This window comes from Microchirus variegatus (genome assembly GCF_963457635.1).
Source record: "Microchirus variegatus genome assembly, chromosome: 18".
NCBI classification, from domain to species: Eukaryota; Metazoa; Chordata; class Actinopteri; order Pleuronectiformes; family Soleidae; genus Microchirus; species Microchirus variegatus.
Genome location: NC_139819.1, coordinates 2,305,001 through 2,332,691, shown reverse-complemented (window position 1 = coordinate 2,332,691; position 27,691 = coordinate 2,305,001). Strand labels below are relative to the sequence as shown.

At 38.2% G+C, this 27,691-nt stretch overlaps 2 protein-coding genes across 2 annotated transcripts in view; one reads left to right on the top strand and one right to left on the bottom strand.

The window, feature by feature from the left end:
• nsmfb (NMDA receptor synaptonuclear signaling and neuronal migration factor b) overlaps positions 1-11,810 on the top strand; it is a gene marked incomplete at its 3' end in the record, with an annotated part of 43,057 nt that extends 31,247 nt beyond the window's left edge. The window contains exons 6-15 of the mRNA XM_083905324.1: positions 1,124-1,176; positions 1,405-1,494; positions 3,042-3,169; positions 3,276-3,359; positions 5,024-5,057; positions 5,312-5,382; positions 5,819-5,898; positions 6,204-6,306; positions 8,480-8,555; positions 11,713-11,810. Of these exons, the coding sequence (XP_083761450.1) occupies positions 1,124-1,176; positions 1,405-1,494; positions 3,042-3,169; positions 3,276-3,359; positions 5,024-5,057; positions 5,312-5,382; positions 5,819-5,898; positions 6,204-6,306; positions 8,480-8,555; positions 11,713-11,810 (817 nt within the window). The remainder of the gene's footprint in view (positions 1-1,123; positions 1,177-1,404; positions 1,495-3,041; positions 3,170-3,275; positions 3,360-5,023; positions 5,058-5,311; positions 5,383-5,818; positions 5,899-6,203; positions 6,307-8,479; positions 8,556-11,712) is intronic.
• LOC310940166 (dual specificity testis-specific protein kinase 1) overlaps positions 1-27,691 on the bottom strand; it is a gene marked incomplete at both ends in the record, with an annotated part of 72,081 nt that overhangs the window by 34,595 nt on the left and 9,795 nt on the right. The window contains 2 exons of the mRNA XM_083905097.1: positions 26,053-26,140; positions 27,625-27,691. The exon at positions 27,625-27,691 is cut by the window's right edge and continues 20 nt beyond it. Of these exons, the coding sequence (XP_083761223.1) occupies positions 26,053-26,140; positions 27,625-27,691 (155 nt within the window). The remainder of the gene's footprint in view (positions 1-26,052; positions 26,141-27,624) is intronic.

The following is a 27,691-nucleotide window of genomic DNA, read 5'->3' as shown; positions in this document are numbered from 1 at the left end:
AGGGAGTGCAAAGAACAATGAGGTAGCGCAAATAACAATGAGGGAGCGCAAAGAGCAAATGAGGGAGTGCAAAGAACAAGTGAGAGAGTGCAAAGAACAAATGAGGGAGTGCAAAGAAAAAAGAGGGAGCGCAAAGAACAAAGAGGGAGCGCAAAGAACAACGAGGGAGTGCAAAGAACAAATGAGGGAGTGCAAAGAACAATGTGGGAGTGCAAAGAACAAGTGAGGGAGCGCAAAGAACAAGTGAGGGAGCGCAAATAACAAATGAGCGAGTGCAAAGAACAAGTGAGGGAGTGCAAAGAACAATGAGGGAGTGCAAAGAACAATAAGGGAGTGCAAAGAACAATGAGGGAGCGCAAATAACAAATGAGGGAGTGCAAAGAACAATGAGGGAGCGCAAAGAACAATGAGGGAGTGCAAAGAACAATGAGGGAGCGCAAAGAACAATGAGGGAGTGCAAAGAACAAATGAGGGAGCGCAAAGAACAAGTGAGGGAGTGCAAAGAACAAGTGAGGGAGTGCAAAGAACAAATCAGGGCGTGCAAAGAACAATGAGGGAGCGCAAAGAACAATGAGGGAGCGCAAAGAACAAATCAGGGAGTGCAAAGAACAATGAGGGAGTGCAAAGAACAAATCAGGGAGTGCAAAGAACAATGAGGGAGTGCAAAGAACAATTCAAACAAAGCCTGATAAAAAAGGAAATCCACTCGATCTGAAAGAGTCAAGTTCCCAGAAAGTTGAAACTGTTTGTATGTCTTTATTTACACAGTTGTTTTGGTTTTTAAATCACTAAAGTGAAATCATAATTAATGTGCATGTCAAAAATAGTGGCATTAATGTGTAACTTAACCTATAAACCTCTTGTTTTCAGGATTAAATGTGTTTCTAGTTGTTGATACAGGTGCAAAATCTTCAAAATACTGAAATTAGAAATACAAAGTCAGTGCATGTACTGTCCTCTTCTGGTCAAACCATCGGTTTGTCGTCGGCTTTCTCACAAATGTGTTTTATTTACGTCACATATATACAACTGAAACACTTTCTTATGTAGTTTCTGTCTCTCATTCTCAAAGTCTCTTTTTTTCTTCTTCTTCTTCTTCTTCTCTGCTCCTTATAAACGGTAGAAACTTCCGGAAGCACCTGAGGATGGTGGGCAGCCGCAGAGTGAAGGTGCAGAGTGAGTGTCGCTTTATCTGTACAATAACATCCGCTGCTTTTTTTTTGGCAAAAAATAGAAACGTAAAAAAAAAATATTCATCAAAAATCAGCTGAAACTTTCAGTTTCCACTGGGGAATAATATTAGCATCAGGCTCTTATTTTTTTTTCCTTCTGGTGACTCATTGTTTCAGACTTTATATAAATATATACGATATATATATATGTATATATGTGATTTCCCCTCAGCCTTCGCCGAACGCCGAGCGAAGAGCTTCAGCCGCTCGTGGAGCGACCCGACGCCCGTCAAGACCGAGTCCCTGCACGACTCCAGAGACAGTGAGTGTCCCTTTTTAATTGTCCCCCACTTTCATCAGGACACACCTGCAAAAGACATGTGGTTAACTAAGCGCTTGCTAACATGTACGTAGTAGCACGTAGCATGCTAGCCCTTTATTAGGCATCATTTAAAGGCGCCATATGTAAGAATGTGGCCAAAAACGGGTTACTACGTTCAAATTCAAAAACACAGCGGTCTTTTAGGTTTCGTTTTTCTAACGTAACTGGCAACCCGTGGTTGCTCGGCAGCTGAGGCTCTACTGACTGCAATGGTTGGTAGACGGCGGTAGGTGGCGCCACATGTGAAAAACGTGATTTCAAAACATAAACATGATTTGCAGACTTTGTTATTGACGGAGGAGGCGAGTGAATGAAGGAATTTTACCTTTCAGACTTATTTTTTATTTTACAAATAGTAATTTAGAGCACGAATGTAGAATAAAATCAGGTAATAAGTCATTCCTGAAAGCTTATAATATATAAAATAATGAATGAAATTTACTATTTTCCTTGAATGCATCTTGTAGCTGTTCCTCAGAACTGAACAAGCTGTGGATCGTGCACAAGTAACACACTTTTACAAGGGTCCCTGAATGTAACTCGTAGCTGGTCGTCTAAGCGCAATAAGCCGTGTTCCCTGCAGTCCAGAATGACACATATTTATGTTTCAGTTGGAGGACATGAAGGGTCCTTGAATGCAACTCGTAGCAACTCCAGTGATTCTCTGTTTGAGTAACAATTTTTGTATTTTTAATCATCTGCAAAAAAAATCATAATCAAAGAAATTAGCGATGTTAAAAGGACTTTGCATTAACGTCTTATTAAACTCTTTAATCATAACAAGTTAAATCTTTAAAGGCGCCATATGTAAGAATGTGGCCAAAAAAGGTTACTACACTCAAATTCAAAATACAGAGGTCTTTTAGGTTTAGTTTTTCTCACGTAACTGGTCGCTCTGCAGCTGAGACTCTACTGACTGCAATGATTGGTAGACGTGGTAGGTGGCGCCAAATGCGAAAAACTTGTCTGTACTGTTGTTGTTGGTGAGTTCAGTTTGTTATATGAACATTATTCCTGAGTCTCTGTGACATATTAGGAGGATTTTATAGATTTATTACATAATGCACCTTTAAGCATGTAGTAACAGTATGATGTACGCCGTGTATATATATATATATATATATAAATACACTGTATGAGATCAGTTCAAGTCTTTGACCACGGACGGTGAAATATTCAAAGGTTAAAGAGACACTCGAGAATCTGTTTGATCCGCCCACGCGTCTGTCCTCGTCTCACCTGTTGTGTTGTTGTTGTTGTGTTGTTGTTGTTGTTGTCGTCGTGTTGTTGCTCTGATTTGAAACAGATCTGCTCCTCCCTCGCTGTAGCGGATGGAATAAAACGACGGGTGAAGCTCTTTTAAACTGGAGCACCTCTCTAATCTCATCTGTGTGTGTGTGTGTGTGTGTGTGTGTGTTGTCCTTTCATCTCCCACCCTTTGTTCCTGTGTGTGTGTGTGTGTGTGTGTGTGTGTGTGTGTGAGCCAGGTGCTGATCTGCAGACGTCCACCGGGACGCTGTACGAAGGCCTGGACGAGGAAGTGGAGTGGGAGGACGAGAGGGAGGCGGAGAGAGCGGCGTGCGAGGGCGACGACTTTGTCCCTCCTAAAATCATGGTGAGCGAACACAGCGGCGGCGTTTGTGTTATATATTATAAATATCTATAAATAATAATAAAAAAAATTAAAATAAAATAAAAAAAATTTCCATTTCCCTCCACAGCTCATTTCCTCCAAAGTCCCGAAGGCAGAATACGTTCCCAACATCATCCGCCGCAACGACCCGTCCATCATTCCCATCCTTTATGTGAGTGTCTTTGACAGACGAGACAAAAGTCTGGAGAAAATAACTGTAACCTTCTCACGTCTGTCGGATTAGAAACGTTAGATACTGACAATTGTTTGTCGGATGTCGACGGGGGAACTTCCGGTTCATTATTGAGCTGTCGCTCCAAACTCAGTAGCCAATCAGCGGGCAGCTTCCGAAGGGCCGCCCTGAAACAAAAAAACCACGACGCAAAAAAACAAATGAGGGAGCGCAAAGAACAATGAGGGAGAGCAAAGAACAAGTGAGGGAGCGTAAAGAACAATGAGGGAGTGCAAAGAACAAGTGAGAGAGTGCAAAGAACAATGAGAGAGTGCAAAGAACAAGTGATGGAGCGCAAAGAACAAGTGAGAGAGTGCAAAGAACAAGTGAGAGAGTGCAAAGAACAATGAGAGAGTGCAAAGAACAATGAGAGAGTGCAAAGAACAAGTGAGAGAGTGCAAAGAACAATGAGGGAGTGCAAAGAACAAGTGAGAGAGCGCAAAGAACAAGTGAGAGAGTGCAAAGAACAATGAGGGAGTGCAAAAACAAGTGAGGGAGAGCAAAGAACAAGTGATGGAGCGCAAAGAACAAGTGAGAGAGTGCAAAGAACAAGTGAGAGAGTGCAAAGAACAATGAGAGAGTGCAAAGAACAATGAGAGAGTGCAAAGAACAAGTGAGAGAGTGCAAAGAACAATGAGGGAGTGCAAAGAACAAGTGAGAGAGCGCAAAGAACAAGTGAGAGAGTGCAAAGAACAATGAGGGAGTGCAAAAACAAGTGAGAGTACAAAGAACAAGTGAGAGAGCGCAAAGAACAAGTGATGGAGCGTAAAGAACAAGTGATGGAGCGCAATGAACAAGTGAGAGTGCAAAGAACAAGTGAGGGAGCGCAAAAACAAGTGAGGGAGCGCAAAGAACAAGTGAGAGAGCGCAAAAAACAAGTGAGAGAGCGCAAAGAACAAGTGAGGGAGCGCAAAAACAAGTGAGGGAGAGCAAAGAACAAGTGAGGAAGTGCAAAGAACAAATGAGGGAGTGCAAAGAACAAGTGATGAGAGCAAAGAACAAGTGAGGAAGTGCAAAGAACAAATGAGGGAGTGCAAAGAACAAATGAGGGAGCGCAAAGAACAATGAGGGAGTGCAAAGAACAATGAGGGAACGTAAAGAACAATGATGGAGTGCAGAGAACAAGTGAGAGAGTGCAAAGAACAATGAGGGAGCGGAAAGAACAAATGAGAGAGCGCAACGAACAAATCAGGGAGTGCAAAAAACAAATGAGAGAGTACAAAGAACAAATGAGGGAGCGCAAAGAACAATGATGGAGTGCAAAGAACAATGAGAGAGCGGAAAGAACAAATGAGGGAGTGCAAAGTATAAGTGAGGGAGCGGCTCAGAGTCTGATAAAATCATGTGTTCATCAAATCGTCTGCAGTTTTATCATCACAAGATTTAATCACACTCAAGTGTTTAATGAGGCGAGTTCATTAATGTGAGACAGTTTTCATTTTGGTGCAGGAGACGAGAATAAATGTTTAAGGTTTAAAATAATCCCAGTTAAATGTGGTGACACAGGTGCAGTCACAAGTTAAATAACTATAATATATATATATATATATGTGTGAGTCTATTTCATCTGTAATTATAAGTGTGTTTTGCTTCTATATTTAAAGGACCATGAACACGCCACGTTTGACGACATCCTCGGTGAGTGTGACACGTTTTGTCTATTTATAAAACACGAAAGCCTCTCGTGTGGAAGTGAGTCATGTGCTGCGTGCGAACGCGTGAGCGCGTGAACGTGTGAGAGCGTGTGGAGAAGTTTGAGTTTTTTCTGGAGATGACTCACTGTTTTTCTTACTGTGTGTGTGTGTGTGTGTGTGTGTGTGAGAGAGAGAGAGTCCTGAGGGACACTTTAATGAGCGAGTTATAAAAGTGACGCTCTCTCTCGCCCTCTCCAGGTGAGATAGAGAAGAAACTGAGCGCGTACAGAAAAGGCTGTAGAATCTGGAACATGCTGATTTTCTGTCAGGTGAGAAACAACAACATCGTTGTGTCACGTTTCCTTTAAATGACTCAATTGTAATTCTGTGACAATAAGTCAGTTAGTTTCCTTTAAATAATCACTGTTTGACACGTAAATAGATCTTTTATCTTCATTCTAATGAAATAAAACTGTTTATTATTATAATAATTATTATTATTATAATAGAAAACAAATTGTCTACATTAAATTTTCATTTTTTTTAAATATTATTTTCAATAAAACACTAAATTTTAATATAAAATACCAAAAACATTTGAAGTCAAAATGAATGAATAATACATGTGAATTTTAACATCTATGAATAATACATGGTTTGCACTGCAATTAAACTTCAAGTGATACCCTCTTCTGATGACACTGTATTATTATATGTATAATAATACATTTATTATGATTATAATGATGGTTATTTCCTCCTCAGGGAGGTCCAGGACATTTGTACCTGCTGAAGAATAAAGTGGCCACTTTTGCTAAAGTGGAGAAAGAAGAAGACATGGTCCAGTAAGAGCTTTTTCTCTTCAATAATCTGTGGAGATTTAACGACTAATATTCTATGAGTATTCTACACATGTGACTTACAATGTGGCTGATATATGAACTCTGTAAACCCACTTAATATACATTTTTTTTGTTATTTATGAGTAATTCATCATCATAAATACATTTATTATTGTAAACTACATCATCACCTGGACTGACAATGTTTACGTTAGATTTTAGAATTTTCTGCTTCCATTAAAAAAAAAAGAAACAAGTTGCCAGAGTGTGAAAATATAACAGAATAATCATGTTTCTTTCTCCCTCAGGTTCTGGCGTCGACTGAGCAGACTGATGAGTAAACTGAACCCAGAGCCAAACCTGATCCACATCATGGGCTGTTACGTACTGGGGAGTGAAAATGGAGAAAAGGTAACAATAAGTAGAGATTTGGAATTATAAGTAGATTTTGAAACTTTAAGTAAAATTTGGAACTTTAAGTAAAATTTGGAACTTTAAGTAAAATTTGGAATTATAGGTAGAATTTGGAATTATAAGTAGAATTTGGAATTTTAAGTAAAATTTGGAATTATAGGTAGAATTTGGAATTATAAGTATAATTTGGAATTATAAGTAGATTTTGAAACTTTAAGAAAAATTTGGAATTATAAGTAGAATTTTAAACTTTAACTGAAATTTGGAATTATAAGTAGAATTTGGAATTATAAGTAGATTTTGAAACTTTAAGAAAAATTTGGAATTATAAGTAGAATTTGGAATTATAAGTAGATTTTTAAACTTTAAGTGAAATTTGGAATTATAAGTAGAATTTGGAATTATAAGTAGAATTTGGAATTATAAGTAAAATTTGGAATTATAAGTACAATTTGGAATTATAAGTACAATTTGGAACTTAAAGTAAAATTTGGAATTATAGGTAGAATTTGGAATTATAAGTAGAATTTGGAATTATAAGTAAAATTTGGAATTATAAGTAGAATTTGGAATTATAAGTACAATTTGGAACTTAAAGTAAAATTTGGAATTATAGGTAGAATTTGGAATTATAAGTAGAATTTGAAACTCAGTAAAATTTGGAATTATAGGTAGAATTTGGAATTATAAGTAGAATTTGAAACTCAGTAAAATTTGGAATTATAAGTAGAATTTGGAATTGTAGGTAGAATTTGGAATTATAAGTAGAATTTGGAACTTTAAGTAACATTTGGAATTATAAGTAGAATTTGGAATTATAAGTAGAATTTGGAACTTTAAGTAAAATTTAGAATTATAAGTAGAATTTGGAATTATAAGTAGAATTTGGAATAAGTAAAATTTGGATTGTAATTAAAATGTGCAATTATGAGTACATTTTGGAATAAGTAAAATTTGGAATTATAAGTAGATTTTGGAATTATACGTAACATTTGGAATTATAAGTAGAATTTGAAACTATAAGTAGATTTTTGAATTATAAGTAGATTGAGTCGAGTCGCTCTAGCGGAAAGCACAATCATTTTTTGACTTTGTTTCACCGATCAACGTTTTCTGAACGTCTTCTCGATCCATGGAGAAAATTAGCGACGGATGACTTGATGATGATGAAAAGAATCAGTTGTTGCAGCTCTACAATCATCACATGGAACAGGAGGAGGAGGAGGAGGAGGAGGAGGAGGAGGAGGAGGATGAAAATGAGGAGTGAAGGTTTGACGCTGTGGTGAACACTTTTCCTCCTGCTGCTTCTCCTGCAAACTCAGCTGGAAACAAACTATTAATAGACTTGACTGATGCACCTTCCCATGATGCTTCACTTCACTTCACTCCACCTGCTGTGACTGTTGGCAGCCTGAGAGAGAGAGAGAGAGAGAGAGAGAGAGAGAGAGAGAGAGAGAGAGAGAGAGACTGTCTCTATGCTGCTTTAAAGGCTCTGTAGCGCCCCCGTAAGGTGAAAACGCGAGCCAAAACTAAGTCGCACCGAATTTCACGAAACTTGCTGGGAACATTCGGCAGCCCAAGACGAACAAAAAACTCTATTGGGACCATGACCTCAACGCAACAGGAAGTCGTCCTTTTTCAATTTGGCGTCCATCTTGCCGATTTACACGTTTCATAAACGAACAAAGTCGTCTGAGCGCGTTAATCATACAAATATATATATATACAAATGTGTCAATTTGTTCTAAACACACCAAATATTAAAAAGTTGTCAAAAGGTTTTGTGGATTCGCGGCGTGGCCACAGCAACTATCGGGAAAATTTGGCAAATTTCAATAATTCGCCACAAAACAGGAAGTGGGTGGTAACTTCGTCGTACATTGACCGATTGCCTCGAAACGTCATACGTGACACAAGAGGCCGACCCAGGACACGACCGCAAACTTGACCCGGCCATTTTTAATTTGGTGGCCATCTTGGTGGCAATTTTTGGATTCAAAAGGGGGCGTGGCCAGGGTAACCTTTTAACCCAATTTTGGTGAATTTTGACCAATCCAACTTTATTTTTAAAGCAAATCTGTGTCTCTCTCTCTCTCTCTCTCTCTCTCTCTCTCTCTCTCTCTCTCTCTCTCTCTCTCTCTCTCTCTCTCTCTCTCTCTCTCTCTCTCAGCTGATCCAGACTCTGAAGAGGCTGATGAGACCTTCATCGGTCGAATTCAAGTCCCCACTCGAGCTGTCAGCACAGGGTGAGAACACCCACCCACACACACACACACACACACACACACACACACACACGAGGATGCAAATTGAAGTACAAGTACAAGTTCTTATGTTGTTGAAAGACGACTCGCTCCACCGCTGAGCCGCCGTCACCCTAACCAATTTCAACAACTCAATCAAATGGCGCCCCCCAGGGCTCCACTTTAGGACCACTTCTTTTTCAGCCACGTACACCAATATGCTGATGACACTGTTATATTTGTATATATACACAGCATCCAAATTGGTATTATTTCTGTTATTGTGATAATTTGGAATCTTAATCCCTAATTTGACCATGCACAGGTGTTTGCCTTGATGATCAGATTTAATATATTTGCTTCATGAATTGATTCCAATTTTTGTTCCCCTCAGAATTCCAACTTTCTGACTTTAATCTCAGAATTCTCCGAATTTTTTTCCCGACCCCTCAGAATTCTAACTTTCTGTCATTTTCCCCTCAAAATTCCAAGTTTCTCAGAATCAGAATCAGAATCAGAATACTTTATTATTCATAAACATTATTATTCTGACTATAATCTCAGAATTCCGACTGAATTTTTTCTCAGAATTCCACACTTTTTACTTTAATCCCAGAATTCAGACTTTGATCTTTTTCCCTCACAATTCCAACTTTCTGACTTTCCCCTTCATCAGATTTCCTTTTTTTCCTCAGGATTCTGACTTTAATCTCAGAATTCAGATTTTTTTTAATTTTATTTTTGACTTTCTGGTGTTTTCCCCTCAGCATTCCAATTTTCTGACTTTAATATCAGAATTCCGACTTTGAATTTTTTTTTCTTAGAATTCCAACTTTCTGATTTAATCTCAGAACTCCGACTTTTTTCCTGAGGATTCTGAGATTAATCTCAGAATTAATGCTCTTTTTTTCTTTTAACTTTCTTTCAAAATAATGTTTTCCATGTGGCACTAATACTCTGCCGTACATAGTTGAGGAAGCCGGTTGTACGTTTTTATTCGCAGTTTCACACTTTTTACTTTTCACTCTCTGGAACCCTCAACCCATAGATTTATTCTCTGAATTCCACTGCACTTCTCAGCTCATTAAAGGTCCAATACGTCGGTCCCTGCAGACACCGTCTGCTCTGCAGTGAAGTGGTTGAAGCGCTCGCTCGACCGCATATCGACGTGTGTGCGCATCGACGACGAGTCGACGTTAGAAAAGCTGGACATTTATTGGACTCCGTGACAAATCCGTGTTGACGCCAGTGTAGAAGAGGTGTGAACACGGCGTGATGCGTCCTCATCAGCAGCAGCAGCAGCAGCAGCAGCAGCAGCAGCAGCAGCAGCAGCACAGAGACACTTTAGTCCCAGCGCCGGTAAAAATAAATCCAGGTGGATTTAGTTACGAGATTTGTGTTTGTCCTCGATCTCACCTCTCACTTCCTCCCGTGTCTTTATTCTCCGGCGTCTTTTCCTAATGCAGTCGTGTTTTTTTTTTCTGCTGAAGCACACAAAAAAAAAACAAGTGGGGGGAAAAAAGGAAAAAAAAAATTCAATTTAACTGGAATTACCAAAGCAGTGAAGGACGACGGTGTGACAGGAAATCATTAGCTGAAGCTCCGTGACCCAGATCCTGCTCCAGTGTCCTTATTACAGTCACGTCAGGAAAGACGGACGACGACTCAATTCACCACCACACACACACGCATGCACGCTGGCATGCAAGCACACGAGATTACGAGATAATCCACTGAAGCTTTGATACAGATAATTGCACTCATTTATCACACGTAGGATTTTTTTTTTTATCTGACTGATTTTAAAAACGTGGGAGATCACAGAGAGACAACAAACTTTTACTTTTTCAATGTTTTTAATCCGGAGAAAACACAGACTAGATGATCCACTCCAGACCAGACCAGGACCACACACTTGGTGTTTAATCAAACGTGGTTTCAGAATATAAACCGACAGAATTCCAACTTTTTTCTCTGATTTCTGACTTTTTCCCCACATAATTCCACTTTTCTGATTTTAATCTAAGAATACTGACTTTTTTTTCTGAGAATTTAGATTTTCTGAATTTAATCTCAGAATTCTGTTTTTTTCCCCCTCACAATTCCACTTTTCTGACTTTAATCTCAGAATTCCGACTTTGACTTTTTTTCCCTCAGAATTCCAACTTTCTGACTGCTCTAAGAATACTGACTTTTTTCTCTGAATTCGGACTTTCCAACAATTTTCTAAGTATGACGACTTTCTGACTTTTTCCCCTTAGAATTCTGACTTTCTGAATTTAATTCCAGAATTCCGATTTTTCCCCAGAATTCCTACTTTCTGACTTAAATTTCAGAATTCTGAAATTTTTCTCAGAATTCCAACTGTATGACTTTTCCCCTCAGAATTCCACTTTTTTGATTTTAATCAAAGAATACCAATTCTTTTCTGAGAATTCAGTTTTTCTGAATTTAATCTCAGAATTCTGTTTTTTTCCCCCTCACAATTCCACTTTTCTGACTTTAATCTCAGAATTCCGACTTTGACTTTTTTTCCCTCAAAATTCCAACTTTCTGACTTTGCTCTAAGAATACTAACTTTTTTCTCTGAAGTCGGACTTTCCAACTTTTTTCTAAGAATGACGACTTTCTGACTTTTTTCACTTAGAATTCTGACTTTCTGACTTAAATTTCAGAATTCTGAATTTTTTCTCAGAAATCCAACTTTATGAATTTTCCCCTCAGAATTCCACTTTTTTGATTTTAATCAAAGAATACCAACTTTTTTCTGAGAATTCAGTTTTTCTGAATTTAATCTCAGAATTCTGGGTTTTTCCCTCACAATTCCACTTTTCTGACTTTAATCTCAGAATTCCGACTTTGACTTTTTTTCCTCAGAATTCCAACTTTCTGACTTTTGTCTAAGAATACTGACTTTCTGACTTTTATTCCAGAATTCCTTTCTTTTTCCCAGAATTCCTACTTTCTGACTTAAATCTCAGAATTTTGACCTTTTTCCTCAGAATTCCAACTTTATGACTTTCCCCCTCAGAATTCCACTTATCTGACTTTAATCTCAGAATTCCGACTTTATGACTTTAAAGTCATTTCCGTGCGTTTCGTGTCACACATTGTTATTTTACTCTCTATTGTTTTGTCTTTTTTTTTTCCCCCGCCGCAGGTAAAGAGATGATCGAGACGTACTTTGACTTCCGTCTCTTCCGTCTTTGGAAAAGTCGTCAGCACTCCAAGCTCCTGGATTACGACGACCTCTTGTGACCTCGCTCGCCTTCATCGTGGGGCCTCGACGGTCCTGGTTTTCTCTCACGTCTGACGAGACGTTTGGCTGCTGCTGTTGTTGTCGTCGTCATGACGACGACGGCGACGACGAGGCGTTTGGCCTGAAGAGCGGCGACTCTGAGGGGCGGAGCATGGAGCAGCAGCGATTGGCTGTTTTTCCGTCGCTGTGACGCGGCGACGCGGCGCTCCCGTAGTTTCAGCCCCGCGGTCTAAACTCTTTCTCCCTCGTCTGAATTTCCACTTTCTGCCCCGAGAGAAATTGAGGGACAAGAAAAAAACGGAGGAAGAAGCGGAAAAAGACTCGTTAGCGCCGACGCTAACGAGCTAGTTAGAGTTAGAGTTCGTGTTTGCGGTGAATACGAGGAGTTTTGAGGATGATGACGATGACGACGGAAGGTATTTATTTATTTCAGATTTGCCTTGAGCGGCTTTCGTCCGCTCTTTAAATGAGTGTTTTCTGTCGCGTTGTGAAAGGAAGTAGAGCTTATATGTAAATAAATAAACACGTGGAGATTTAGAGAATCCGTATTTTAAAAGAAAAAACTTCTAAATAAATAAATAACCGTATTAGCATTTTTTATTTTATTTTAATTTATTTGGTATTAACTCAGGTGAAATCCCATGTTTGATACTAAGATACTGTAGAATCAGAATCCACACAGTCAGGGATTTCATGTGTGTGTGTGTGTGTGTGTGTGTGTGTGTGTGTGTTAAATGAACCGTAGCGGAACACACACACATTTCCAGGATCCGTGCATGTTTCCTTACATCGTGCTTTAGCTGTTGTTTGTATTGTGTGTGTGTGTGTTTCCATACATTATAATAACATAATAATAGACCACTTTTATGGAAGATAAAATTAGAATTAGAATAAACTCAATTTAGTAAATTTGGACTTTTTTTAGCTTGGATTTTTCAAAGTAGCGGTGAAGCTTTTTTTTATTAATATATATTCTCTTTAAAACTTTGACTATTTAAGACTTTTATTCATAGTAATAAATAAATAAATAATAATAATAGAGCTGATTTCTGTAGCTTTTTTCTTAACAAAGTGCTTAGCAAGAGAATTAAAGTGCAAATAAACGCAACGTTGAAATAAGAACACGTTAATAAATTAAAGTAACTATTATTTATTAAACTTTTCTTACTATTAAAGAAAACACGCCCTATATATAAACATATTTACATGCATAAATATACACTCGCGACATATTTATCAATCTTTTTATCCATTAATGTACATTTTTACTACACGAGTACATTTAGATTTGAGTTCATTTCCACGTAAGATGTGAACTAATGTGTATAAAAATGACTCGATGACGCAGATATTTAAATATACAAGTGATGATCTTCCATAAACGTCGGGTAAAGTTGCAAAAGTCAATCAATGTACGGCGACAAAATGAAGAGTAATTTTTAATTCCGTAGCTGCTATAAAACATTTACATGAAGATAATTAGTGTTCTTTAAAAAAAGCTGCTGCCGTTTTAGTTTTTAGTTTTTGACGTCGGATAAAAGTTCGACGGACGCCGAAGTTTTCAGCTTGTGCTGAGACTGTAATGTTCTCTGTTTTATATAAATATGAAATGTGCAGCGTCAGCAGAAGGTAAATCTCAGTGTGTGTGTGTGTGTGTGTGTGTGTGTTTAGCCTCCTTCAGCACAGTGTCAGCGTTTAAGAAGTTTAAGGAAAATCCAATTTAAATGAAGTAACTGTTCAGGAAAAAGATTCAGGGATTGATTTTTCGTACAAAAAACAACATCAGCTCATTTATTTATTTTGTCTGTGTTTTATTTTAAAGTTTTGACTTTTGCAGCGACGACTGAAGAGGAAATTGAATTTGTAATAAATCGGACGACGCACGCAAAAATCACGTTTACAATGACAGACCTTTTATTAATTAAATATAAACTTCAATTTAGACATAAAATGAGTTTAACTTTGAGACATCACATTGTGTGATTAATGTATTATTTTTTATTTATCTAAATTAACATGTAAAATAAAAAACATGACACTCAGCATCTTAAGGACAAATAAGGTCCTCCCTTAAAACTGCTTATGAACCTCTCTCTTTATATATATATATATATATATATTATATATAACTAATTTCACCTTCATTTGCTTGATTTCTTTTACATCAAACCTCATAATTTAAAAAAAATATATTAATATTTAACATTTTGACCAAAGTTTAAAATTGCCATAATTTGTGAAATTTAATAATAATCAAAAAAATCTAATTATACAACACGTTACTACATGATGCTTCATTTTATTGTGAAAGAATAACATCCTGCATGTGTCGACAGCGATGACTTTTATTTATGAGTCACTTTGAATAAAAACTACACACTCAGCACCTTAAGGACAAAAGTGTCCCATCCTTTCAAACTGCTATAGATACGAGTCATTCTTCACTTTCAATGAATTATTAATATTTCCATTTGTAACCATCGTCAGTCCTTTGCAGCGGTTTAATCCTTTCATGGGACGTTCCATCATTTCCATAACTACACAGTTAGTTATTGACACGTTACTGGAACAGTTTAAAACTGCATAAACAACATCATTATTGTTATTATTATTATTATTATTCATTTATATTCATATGTTTATAGATTTATTGATAATACAAAATCTTCCGTGCGGCAAACAATTATTTGTTTAACGTGTAAATTGAAGAAAATTTTTATATCGTAGTACGTGTGTGTGTGTGTGTGTGTGTGTGTGTGTGTGAGACTCATATCGTACATTGTTGTTACTTAAGTCACTCGAGCTTAAAGAAGCGTCCGTCTTATTCAAGTGTTTTCAGGAACTCTTAATATATGTATGGACGTATATGTACAATATATATATATATACATATATACATATATGTATATATATGGACTCTGGAAGATGAGCTGGGATTTAAACATCATTCTCAAACAAAACATTATTTACTTAATTCAGTGTCTTAGCAACAGTGTTTTTGTCGTAGATTTGACCGAAGCCCTTTAAGTAGATGAAGAAATGTGTCGTGAGCGATCGTCGACTCTCCTCAGCTCAACGTTGACGCTGCCTTTTGCATAATTTACATGTTTATGATACTATATATATATATATATATATATATATGTGTTTATCACAGTAAACTGTGTTTTTTTTCACGTCTGTGCTAAATTCACGAACAATCGTTGACCTCATCGAGTAGAGTGTGTGCGTTCAAACGATAAAGTCTGATAACTTGGTGTTTAAATGTGGCGGATTATCACGTCACGAAGCAACAAAACAACCTCGGGTTTGTCCGTGGGTCAGAGGAGCAGCGTGTTAGCGTTAGCGACATCTAATGGTGACTCTGCAGAATGCAAAAAAACAGAGGACGTAAACGATCTTTCACACTTTATCTTATTCGTCGGTTCAACGTCGTAGACCGTTTATAGAAATGGACGCAGTCTTCTGGTTTGAAAAGTGACGTACAGGAAGGGGCAGTTAGCCACCAGGGGGCGACTTTGCTATTTTTTTTTTTTTTTTTTAATTAGCTTGATTTCCCACTTCAGTTTTGTAAATTATGTTCAAATTTAAATGAAATTAGACGATAAAGACACGCAAGTGGACACCAGTTTGATTGACAGCTGTTAAAGTTCAACATCTGTAAATGTGTGCTCGCAAAATAGGAGTTTTTTGGGGGCAGAGCTTTTATTTTTTAAATTTTGTGTTGTAAAAGTGCGAAAAAACTAAAAGTCTTTACTTGTCCTGTCCTCACTTTCAGAAACGGGGGTTCAGGGTTTTTGAGTTGGCCGCAATCTGCCACCTCACCATTAGATGTCACTAAATCCCTGACGCTGAATCTTTAAAGAGCTTAAAAAATACATATTTTCTGTGTAAAAATAGATCACGTTTGAATAAGAAACTGTTTTTTTCCTGACGTTTTCATCGTCGGATTAGCTGTTGAATGTAATTTGAGAATTTTAAATCGGTTTAAACTTTAGATGAGCATCATACTCAACAGTGATGTTTCAGGAATACCTCTTTTATTACGTATTCATGTCTTTTTGTACGTGAAAACTGCGTTAGCGCTGCTGTTATTAGTGTTATTTTCTACGTCATATTCAGTTTCTCGCTCGTGTCGTTTCCTGCCGAAGGCTCTTCGTGAGTTTACAGAGTCGCGTTTAACATCAGAGAATCACGATCTTCACTGTCTCGGTTCACTTTTACTTAACAATGCGTCGACTCAAAGATCATTCGACGTCTTTCTTCTGTAGCAATATTCAGTGGAGTTAGACGAGCAGAATAAGACGAGCGAGACGATGAAAAGCAGCAGATTAAAGTGACGTCTGGTGATTCTGATGCTAGTGAAACTGTATCTGAGCAGAGTTCTTCCTCTACTAGAATAAAGAATTCAAACCCGAGACGCGACGACGACGACCACGACGACGTCGATGTTTCTGAGCTCACACGCGATTGTGATTTTATCGCACAATGTTGTTCATGTGAAGAAAAATGACTGTTGTTTTTTTTTTCTTAGTAAACTTTTAGTTCAACACAAACTGTTTCTTTGTCTCTTTATTGTGTTGTTTTCTTTTGTACGACACTTTATTTATATTATAGTTATAACACGGTCATATATCGTGATTTCATAATTAAGATATTCACAATGGGTTGTTTTCCTATAAAATGACGTCAAATTCACAATAAAAACGCATTTACATGCAAAAAAATATCCAGTAATCGATTAAATGCAGAACAAAATCTTATTCATAAGACATTAAAATGTCACTATATTCTTATGAACACGTGTTTTTCTGTGCATCTTTTTAAAGATCTCTGGTCGTTGAACTGATCAGAGGAAGCTGTTAAATCAATATATTTAATGAAGTGCAGTCGTTAGTTTGTCTGAATGTATTTTTAATAATAATAATAATAATAATAATAATAATAATTATTATTATTATTATTCTAATAAACACAGATGCTCTGTGATGAACCAGGTGGAGGAAACACATGTGCAGAGACATCAGGGGAACAGAAGGTTCATGGGTTCATCACACACACACACACACACACACACACACACACACACACACACACTGAGCAGCCTGTGATGAATAATTGAGTTGAGTTTGGAGGAAAAAAAACTAGAGCTCAAAAATAAAGAGAAGTAGCAGGTGAAGAAAAAAAACTCATACTTTTATATAAGACTGTGTAATATATGTGTTGTTATATGACATTTATGTTCTATAACCTCTTTAAAGCAGAGATATCCTGGGTTTTAACCTTTATTTAGAAGCTTCACAGTCATTCATGTTAAAAAAAAGTCTGATTTTAGTCACTCAAGTGTCTCACATTAGCTTGTAGACGGGAATCAAACCCACAACCTTCCAGTTAAAAGACGACCCGCTCGACCACTGAGCAAAAAGTTCAGACCAAATGTTTGTTTGTTGTGTAAATGTGACAGAAAGAGACTGTTCCAGGTGAAACGTCCAACTACGAACTTGGGAATTCCGACTTCCGACTACAACTGGAACGAACCATCACTAGAATAGTGAATCCACACAGGGTTCAGTCATTATGTGTGTTTCTGTTTGTCTGTGTTTCCCCGTGTGTTTCTTTGTGTGTGTTTTCTGTGTGTGTTTTCTGTGTGTGTTTCTGTGTGTGTTTCTGTGTGTGTTTCCCTGTGTTTCCCTGTGTGTGTTTCTGTGTGTTTCACTGTGTGTTTCCGTGTGTTTCCCCGTGTGTTTCTTTGTGTGTGTTTCTGTGTGTGTTTCCCGGTGTGTGTTTCTGTGTGTTTCTATGCGTTTCCCTGTGTGTTTCTGTGTGTTTCCCTGTGTATTTCTATGTGTTTCCCTGTGTGTTTCTGTGTGTTTCTGTGTGTTTCACTGTGTTTTTCTGTTTCCCTGTGTGTTTCTGTGTGTTTCCCTGTGGGTTTCTGTGTGTTCCTGTGTTTCCCTGTGTGTTTCTATGTGTTTCCCTGTGTGTTTCTGTGTGTTTCTGTTTCCCTGTGTTTTTCTATGTTTCCCTGTGTTTTTCTGTGTTTCCCTGTGTTTTTCTGTGTTTCCCTGTGTTTTTCTGTGTTTCCCTGTGTTTTTCTGTTTCCCTGTGTGTTTCTGTGTTTCCCTGTGTGTTTCTATGTGTTTCCCTGTGTGTTTCTGTGTTTCCCTGTGTGTTTCTATGTGTTTCCCTGTGTTTTTCTGTTTCCCTGTGTTTTTCTGTGTTTCCCTGTGTTTTTCTGTTTCCCTGTGTTTTTCTGTTTCCCTGTGTGTTTCTGTGTGTTTCTGTGTTTCCCTGTGTTTTTCTATGTTTCCCTGTGTTTTTCTGTTTCCCTGTGTTTTTCTGTGTTTCCCTGTGTTTTTCTGTGTTTCCCTGTGTTTTTCTGTGTTTCCCTGTGTGTTTCTATGTGTTTCCCTGTGTGTTTCTGTGTGTTTCTGTGTTTCCCTGTGTGTTTCTATGTGTTTCCCTGTGTGTTTCTATGTGTTTCCCTGTGTGTTTCTATGTGTTTCCGTGTGTGTTTCTGTGTTTCCCTGTGTGTTTCTGTGTGTATGTTTCTGTGTTTCTTTGTGCGTGTTTCTGTGTGTTTCCCTGTGTTTCACTGTGTGTGTGTTTCCCTGTGTGTTTCTTTGTGTGTGTTTCCCTGCGTTTCACTGTCTGTGTTTCTGCGTGTGTTTCGCTGTGTGTTTCTGTGTGTGTTTCCCTGTGTGTGTTTCTGTGTGTTTCTGTGTGTGTTCATGTGCATCTTTCCCTGTCTTTGTTTCTCTGTCCGTGTTTCTGTGTGTGTGTTTCTTTGTGTATCCGTGTGTGTGTTTCCCTGTGTGTTTCCCTGTGTTTCTGTGTGTGTTTCTTTGTGTCTTTCCTTGTGTGTGTTTCCCTGTGTGTTTCCCTTTGTGTTTCCCTGTGTGTGTGTGTTCCTGTGCTTTTCTGTTTGTGTTCCTTGGTGTGTGTGCTACTCTGTGTTACTCTGTGTGTGTGTGTGTGTGTGTGTTTCCCGGTCACGACTGAGCAGACAGTGTGATTAAAGTGAGACACTTCATACATCAGCTGTGGCTGCAAACACACAGAGAAGAGAAGAGAAAAAAAACCACAAACACATGTTTGTATTTACATCATCTGAGCAGCAGCAGCAGCAGCAGCAGCAGATTAATCCTGATGAAACAAACTGTGTGACCTTCACTTCATCATCCACACGTTCTGCCTCCTCAGCGTCAGTGAGAGTCTGCACATCTGTGTGAGCTCAGGCTTTAACAGGTTTTAGTTTCCCTGCTCTTTAACGTGGTCAAAGGATCACAACAATGGTTCGTTTCTCACTGACTTTCACACAGAAAAAAAGCGATTTGACCAGAAAAAACGCTTGAAGCGACTGAAGGATTTGTCACCTGGACACACAGGAGGAGGCTGCTGATGTGTGATCACGTAGATCAGCTGCAGCTGCATCAGCCACGAAAATACTTAAAAAATACCATTAAAAGTGCTCAGATTAGGTCGACGCAAAGGTTAAACTGCACCTGTGCATCGAGTCTCAGTCTTAAAGTGAAAGAAATTCATAGAATGTTGCGTTTCCCCCCCCCCCCCGATTTCTCAATATTTATATTTCTTTCACAGAGATATATCGATAGTGAAACCATGCTTTTATTTTGAAAGGAAAAGGACACCTTATCATTTTAGTTACGGCTTAAAATGTTTGTGTGTCTTTACTTCGTTTGTGGTCGTTTGTTTGATTCATTCTTAAAAAAAAACCAAAAAAAAACACACACACACACAAAAACAAAGTTCCCACCCCTGAATCTGAATATTTCACCTCGAGAAACACAGAAAAACAAACTCAAAGTATTCGCTGTAAAGACGGAAGAAACACGAGCAGCTGATGATCTGAGGCTTTTATACAACGGCAGGTTCATCAGTGATGATCAAACACAGGTGACACACACACACACACACACACACACACACACACACACACACACACACACCCCACACACACACACACAGAGGAGAGAGTAAAAACGAGGAGTGGAATCATGGACCGTGACTGAGGCGTCAATCATAGAATATAATACTAAATATATTTGTAATAATAAAACATTAATAGTTATATGTATATATAACATTTAACATTAAACTATTTTTTAATGTTTAATTATTTAAATATTAATCCATTTATTTTGCACTTTTACTTTGGAATTCTGTGAAATATCTTCATGAATTATTGATGATTAATTTGTGATGTCATGGTAGAATATGGACATTTGTTGTGTTTTTACACTTATTTATTATTTATGCACAACAAAAATGAATGAAAGTGTCCATTAACTTCAATATAAATGTTGGAAATGTCGTTTTTTATATAGTTAACTGCAGAAAATAAAGATTTTGCACAAAAAGCATGAAGATAAGAGTATAAACATGATATTAAATGATGTAAATCACACAGATTCTGAACAAAACGCAGTTTAAATGAAATCACAGCTGTTTTTTTGGGGCCATGTTTTCCTCCGATGTTCGACTTTGACTTTGGTGAATTCGCTCCGCGGCTGAATGAATGACCTACTTATGCTTCACGTTCCACTTCCCTGTGAGAGAAAGGTGTCTGGTTTGTCCTGGCCATTATGAGGTCCAGCAGGAGTTCAGGGACACGCAGGAGGTCCAGGTTTATGAGGCCGACTCAGTGTGACGTAAATGTCCTCGTCCGTCTTCAGAATCAACATGTGAGCTGCTTCAGTCTCTGATTTTAGCTCGGCGGTCCCTGCAGAGCAGCGTCTCCTCCTGGCCTAGTTTCATGTCAACAACACACACACATTCTTGTACTTGCTGCATAATGAGGACCGGGTAAAAGTGCTGATAAAGTGAGGACCAGCATTTCCACTTTGTAAATCAATACAATTACAAATTACCTACTTCATGAATGACATCTATAAAGAACTACTGGGTGCAGTACCATAAAATGTCTGCAGGTGGAGCCCCAGAGCAAATAGGTCTGGAAAACTTTTTTTATTTATTTATTTTTTTTAAATTATTTTTGGTCCAAAATTTGACAAAAACGTCCTACTATACTATGTCGTCCAAAATTTTAAAAAACGTTTTGTCTAAAATTTGATCAAAAAAATGTTGGTCCAAAATTTGATCCAAAATTTTGGTCCAAAGTTTGATCCAGAATTTTTGGTCCAAAATTTGATCCAACATTTTTGGTCCAAAATTTTACAAAACCGTCATAGTATACTATGTCGTCCAAAATTTGAAAAAATCTTTGACAAAAAATGTTTGGTTCAAAATTTTACAAAAACGTCATACTATACAATGTCGACCAAAATTTAAAAAAAAAATTGACCAAACATTTTGGTCCAAAATTTGATCCAAAACTTTTAGTCCAAAATTTGATCCAAAACTGTTGGTCCAAAATTTGATCCAAAATTTTTGGTCCAAAATTTTTGGTCCAAAATTTTTGGTCCAAAATTTGATCCAAAATTTTTGGTCCAAAATTTGATCCAAAATTTTTGGTCCAAAATTTGATCCCACATTTTTGGTCCAAAATTTGATCCAAAATTTTTGGTCCAAAATTTGATCCAAAATTTTTGGTCCAAAATTTAACAAAACCGTCATAGTATACTATGTCATCCAAAAGTTGAAAAAACTTTTGACCAAAAATTTTTGTTCCAAAATTTGACAAAAAACATCATCCTATACTACGTCGTCCAAAATGTGAAAAAAAATTTTTACCCAAAATTTTTGGTCCAAAATTTGACAAAAACGTCATACTATACTATAATGTCCCAATTTTTTTTATTTTTTTTGACAAATTGAGTATAGCATGTCAGCAACATAAGGAAGTGATTTCAATGAAAACAAAGTGAGGACTGGGCCAAAATGTCCTCACTCTGTAAAAATGACCTCACTTTGTTGGTTAAAATCCCTCACTGGTCCTCAGTATGCTGCAAGAACACACACACACAGACACACACAAACACACAAACAAACACACAAAGCTCTTGACTTTGACCTAAAAACTGTTCTCTGGGCTGTTGAACGCTCAGGTTATGAAACTCACTGACATAACCTCCTTTAGTTTAATCTCCAATCAGTCGCGTAAGAGTCACACCTTCACGCTCTGTTTCACACACACACACACACACACACACACACACACACACACACACACACACACACACACACACACCTGGGCTGAGGAGGTCACAGAGGTCACAGAGGTCAGCGACGATGACGTCCAGCTCGATTCCCTCTGGTTCCTCGTTTCTCCGCGTCCTCGTTTCTCCGCGTTGACGTTTCTAGATCGCTCATCCGTCAACAGATCCACGCGGTGGAGACGTCTGGGTCTGAACCAAAAAAAGAGAGCATCGACACCAGGACACGATTTTCTATATAAACACGAGTATTTAAACTAGTCCAGTTTCAGCTCAGACCTCAGGGGAGACGTTTGTAGGTTTGTAGCAGCAGGTTTAACAAAGACACACGAGAATATGACGAGGAAACCTGAGGAAAATCAATAAGTAAACAGAGAAAGAAAGTGTCACTGAGGATCTGTGTGATTGATGAAGTGCGTTAACAAAAGAAAACTCCACTGAGGAACAGGATTTTCATGAAAACGCGTAGAAAACAGCGATGAATGCATTTCAACGGTGGCTTTTTTGGACAGAAAATGTGAGAATGTTGGTCATTTTCATGAGAAAACTGAAGTTTAATGAAGTGAATCATGTGAACCTCTGGAAAACCCTAAAAGTCACTTTTAGAGTGTGTGTGTGTGTCTGAATGTTTTCATTAAAAAAAACAATAAAGTTTATCAGTTTGAACGTGAAATATCGTCTCTTTAACGTGTTTTCAATATTGTTCACAAAGAGTTTGTAAAATCATCGTATTCTGGTTTTTATTCACGTTTTTCTACAACTTTATTGACGTGACGAGGTATGTGAGTGGGCGGGGCTTGACAAATTGAAATAAGACACGCCCCCCGGGATTGAGATTTTGTGATTTGTGATATTTTTTATTATTATCATTATTATTTTTATGAACATGGTTTTACTGTGTGTTTCCAGCAGCTTCCATCATCAGTGATTCACACTTGGCTAAACACCACCACCATGTGGACACTCCTGGTATCACCGCCCAAACCTGTACTTTTGCAACAAAAAATATTTCTACTCATTTTCTACTGTTTTCTTCATTTAAATAAACATAAAATGTAGAATATTAAAGGGACATTTCCTTTGTTTGTGTATTTTCTGAAGGTTCTGATCAGTCTCTGTCGTGTTATGATGACGTCATCGGGTTAGCGAGGGCAACGTCGTCCGAAAAGCAATTACACACTTACACGCAAACGCACACTCGACCCACACTGGACCTTTAATTTACAGCAATTATATTTTAAACAGACAACGATGGGATTTCAGCGGAATAATGCTGCACCTGTCCGATGACATCACGCACACACGCGCGCACACACACACACACACACACACACACACACACACACACACACACACACACACACACACACACACACACACACACACACGGTGCATTATTCATCGAGGTCAGACTCAGCGACAGAGCCGTGAAAAGAAAAGAGCCACTGAATCTTTCATGATTGTTTGTTTGTTTGCTTGTTTGTTTGTTCGGCCTCTTCGCTGCTGTTATGTCACACGGACACGGTGTGTGTGTGTGTGTGTGTGTGTGTGTGTGTGTGTGTTCTTGTACTCGCAGCAGGGTTTTTAACCAACAAAGTGAGGTCATTTTTACGAAGGGGGGACATTTTTGTCCGGTCCTCACTTTGTTTTCATTGAAATCACTTCCTTAGGTTGTAAACATGTATGTATGCTATACTCTGTTTTTAACAGAGGTCCTCAATTTGATACAAAAACCTGTTTTCCCGCCACTTTTTGCTCTGGGGCCCCACCTGCAGACATTTTATGGTACTGCACCCAGTAGTTCTTAAAAGATGTAATTCATGAAGTAGTAATTCATTACTTTTTTTTGTCAAATTTTGGACCAAAGATTTTTTCAAATTTTGGACGACATAGTATACTATGACAGTTTTGTCAAGTTTTGGACCAAACATTTTGGATCAAATTTTGGACCAAACATTTTGGATCAAATTTTGGACCAAAAATCTTGGATCAAATTTTGGACCAAAAATTTTGGATCAAATTTTGGACCAACATTTTTTTGATCAAACTTTGGACTATCAAGTTTGGATCAAAATGTTTTTTTAAATTTTGGACAACATAGTTTAGTATGACGTTTTTGTCAAATTTTGGACCAAAAATAATTTAAATAATAAAAAAAGTTTTCCAGACCTATTTGCTCTGGGGCTCCACCTGCAGACATTTTATGGTACTGCACCCAGTAGTTCTTTGTAGATGTCATTCATGAAGTAGAATGTAATTGTGTTGATTTACAAAGTGGAAATGCTGGTCCTCACTTTGTCAGCACTTATACCCGGTCCTCAATATGCAGCAAGTACAAGAATGAGTGTGTGTGTGTGTGTGTGTGTGTGGTTTCTTAATTAGAGAATATTTCCATCATAATCATGTTTTCACACTTTGTTTATTTGTATGAAAACACATGAACGTGTGAGTAAATAAATAAGGTCCAGGGTAAACAGATAATAATAATAATCATATAAAATGCAAACATAAACTTTGGGTTTTTTCCATGTTTATTTAAGTACATTAAGGCATTAAAATGGTTACAATAGGGGTTTTTCATGAAATGTAAAAAAAAAAAAAAAAAAGTGACAATTTAAACAAAGGGAAACAAAGTTATGTATGATTTATTTCATCTATTTATTTATTTTGCTCATCTCCATGGTCAGTTTGTCCAATTCAACAATCCAATATTATTTCATGAGTAAAATTCTGGCTTTGATGACTTTATTTCACATTTCTAAATGATAAACCTATAGCTCTGAAGTTGTCCATGACGGTGCGTTCCATTTATGGTCACAACTCGGAATTTCCGAGGTCAACAAACCCCGGATTTTCTACTCGGAAACTCGGAAAACAACCGATGTGAGATTCTCAGATTTGTCCCAAAGCAGCATTGAAACCAAAATGAATTTAAGAGGATTTAGCAGCCTCTAGTGGCGACACTGGAGATTGCACGTAAAACTCCTTCCCTTCAAAAACACATGCATGTACATTGTTCTCCAGGTTACATAAGGTTGTTTTTTTTATTTAAGTTGTTTTTGTGTCGTAGCTGCCTCTTAAATCGCAATCTCACAAACAAGAGAGTCATCGAAAAACAAACAAACAAATAAACAAAAAAAGGCAAATATTAGAGAATCTGGACATTTTTCAGGCCCTAAAATCAGAATTAAAAACAAAACACAGACAAATCAATATTTACAGAGACTGAGGTCAAAGTTACGACATAAAAGCAGAACATTTACAACTAAAATATAATCAAAGACATAAAATTGTACGAACGGTTCTTTAAAAACCGACAAATTATTGTTGAGATATTTGAATCAAGGAAAATGGAAATCAAACACGAGCAGGAACAAGAATTTAAACGAGAAAACAAAGATATTTAAAGTTTCTAAAAAAAAAGAACCATCTGCTGTGTTGTTGTCAAACGCCCAGTAGAGGGCAGCACATTCTCAGAGTGTGAAACTGTGGAGAGGAAAAAAAAGAAGAAGAAGAAACAAAAACAGACATCGTCTGTGTCGTCGGTCACGATAAACAAACTAGAAAAACACTGAATATTCACTCCTACGAGGCGAACTACGGTGGCCTGCGAGCAACACGTTTAAAATTCATCTCAGAATTCTGGCTTTTTAAAAGTTTTGTTTCCACAATAACATTTTGTGTTTGACTGAAATCCTTTTCCATAACAAAATGTAACATTTAGTAATGTTTCCATTCTTGTAAATTTGTATAAACAGTTGTTTTGCATATAAAAGTGTTTGACCGTGTTTTACTCACAGGCCACCGTAGCTGTTCACTGCACATGTAAAGCGTCACGGAGACGTTTCCACTGAAAACTCGTTACTAACGCGTCTAACGGCTCAGTGAAAACAAACGTCCACCCTGTGGTGCAGTGGATGAGAGGTGATGTCACGCAGAACTCGACCCCTGATGATGATGATGGTGTTTGTTTGGAGTTCAGGTTCAGTCCAGGTTCGTGATCTGGAAAGCAGAGCGACCGTTAATGCCGGACTCTCGGGGCGCTGAATGTGGGCGGAGTTTCCTGACGTTGCTGCTGCTGCTGCTCAGCTCGTGGTCAGATCACTTTTTGGCGGCGGAAGCTCCAGAGTCTCGGCGAATTCTCCCAGCTCGTCCAGCAGCTCCGTGAACGCTGGTCGTCTGTAAGAGTCCAACTGAGACGAGACAAGAGGCGGAGTCACACAAGTGGGACTGAACCATGTCACATTTTTTGGCAAATAGAATAGGTTATTATTTGACAGCCAGTCTGTTGGTGGGTGAATGGAAGAGCTCACTATTTGTCAGTCAGTCTGTTGGTGGATGTATGGAAGAGCTCACTATTTGGCAGTCAGTCTGTTGGTGGATGTATGGAAGAGCTCACTATTTGGCAGTCAGTCTGTTGGCAAATGCATAGAATAGCTTATTGTTTGGCAGTCAGTCAGTTGGTGGGTGTATGGAAGAGCTCACTATTTGGCAGTCAGTCTGTTGGTGGATGTATGGAAGAGCTCACTATTTGGCAGTCAGTCTGTTGGTGGATGTATGGAAGAGCTCACTATTTGGCAGGCAGTCTGTTCACAAATGTATAGAATAGCTTATTGTTTGGCAGTCAGACAGTTGGTGGGTGTATGGAAGAGCTCACAATTTGGCAGTCAGTCTGTTGGTGGATGTATGGAAGAGCTCACTATTTGGCAGTCAGTCTGTTGGCAAATGCACAGAATAGCTTATTGTTTGGCAGTCAGTCAGTTGGTGGGTGTATGGAAGAGCTCACTATTTGGCAGTCAGTCTGTTGGTGGGTGTATGGAAGAGCTCACTATTTGGCAGGCAGTCTGTTCACAGATGTATAGAATAGCTTATTGTTTGGCAGTCAGACAGTTGGTGGGTGTATGGAAGAGCTCACTATTTGGCAGTCAGTCTGTTGATGGATGTATGGAAGAGTTCACTAGTTGGCAGTCAGTCGGTTGGCAAGTGTATGGAAGAGCTCACTATTTGGCAGTAAGGGTTAGGTTATTATTTGACAGCCAGTCTGTTAATGGATGTATGGAAGAGCTCACTATTTGGCAGTCAGTCTGTTGGCAAATGCATAGAATAGCTTATTGTTTGGCAGTCAGTCAGTTGGTGGGTGTATGGAAGAGCTCACTATTTGGCAGTCAGTCTGTTGATGGATGTATGGAAGAGCTCACTATTTGGCAGTCAGTCTGTTGGTGGATGTATGGAAGAGCTCACTATTTGGCAGGCAGTCTGTTCGCAAATGTATAGAATAGCTTATTGTTTGGCAGTCAGACAGTTGGTGGATGTATGAAAGGATGGAAGAGCTCACTATTTGGCAGTCAGTCTGTTGGCGGATGTATGGAAGAGCTCACTATTTGGCAGTCAGTCTGTTGGTGGATGTATGGAAGAGCTCACTATTTGGCAGTCAGTCTGTTGGTGGATGTATGGAAGAGCTCACTATTTGGCAGGCAGTCTGTTCGCAAATGTATAGAATAGCTTATTGTTTGGCAGTCAGACAGTTGGTGGATGTATGAAAGGATGGAAGAGCTCACTATTTGGCAGTCAGTCTGTTGGCGGATGTATGGAAGAGCTCACTATTTGGCAGTCAGTCTGTTGGCGGATAGAATAGCTTATTATTATTATCACAGAGTGAATGTTGATATTCACTTACCAAACAGCAGCTCTCTGCCAAGTCCAGGAGACACTGAGGACAATCACTGACCAACTGTGTGAAGGTC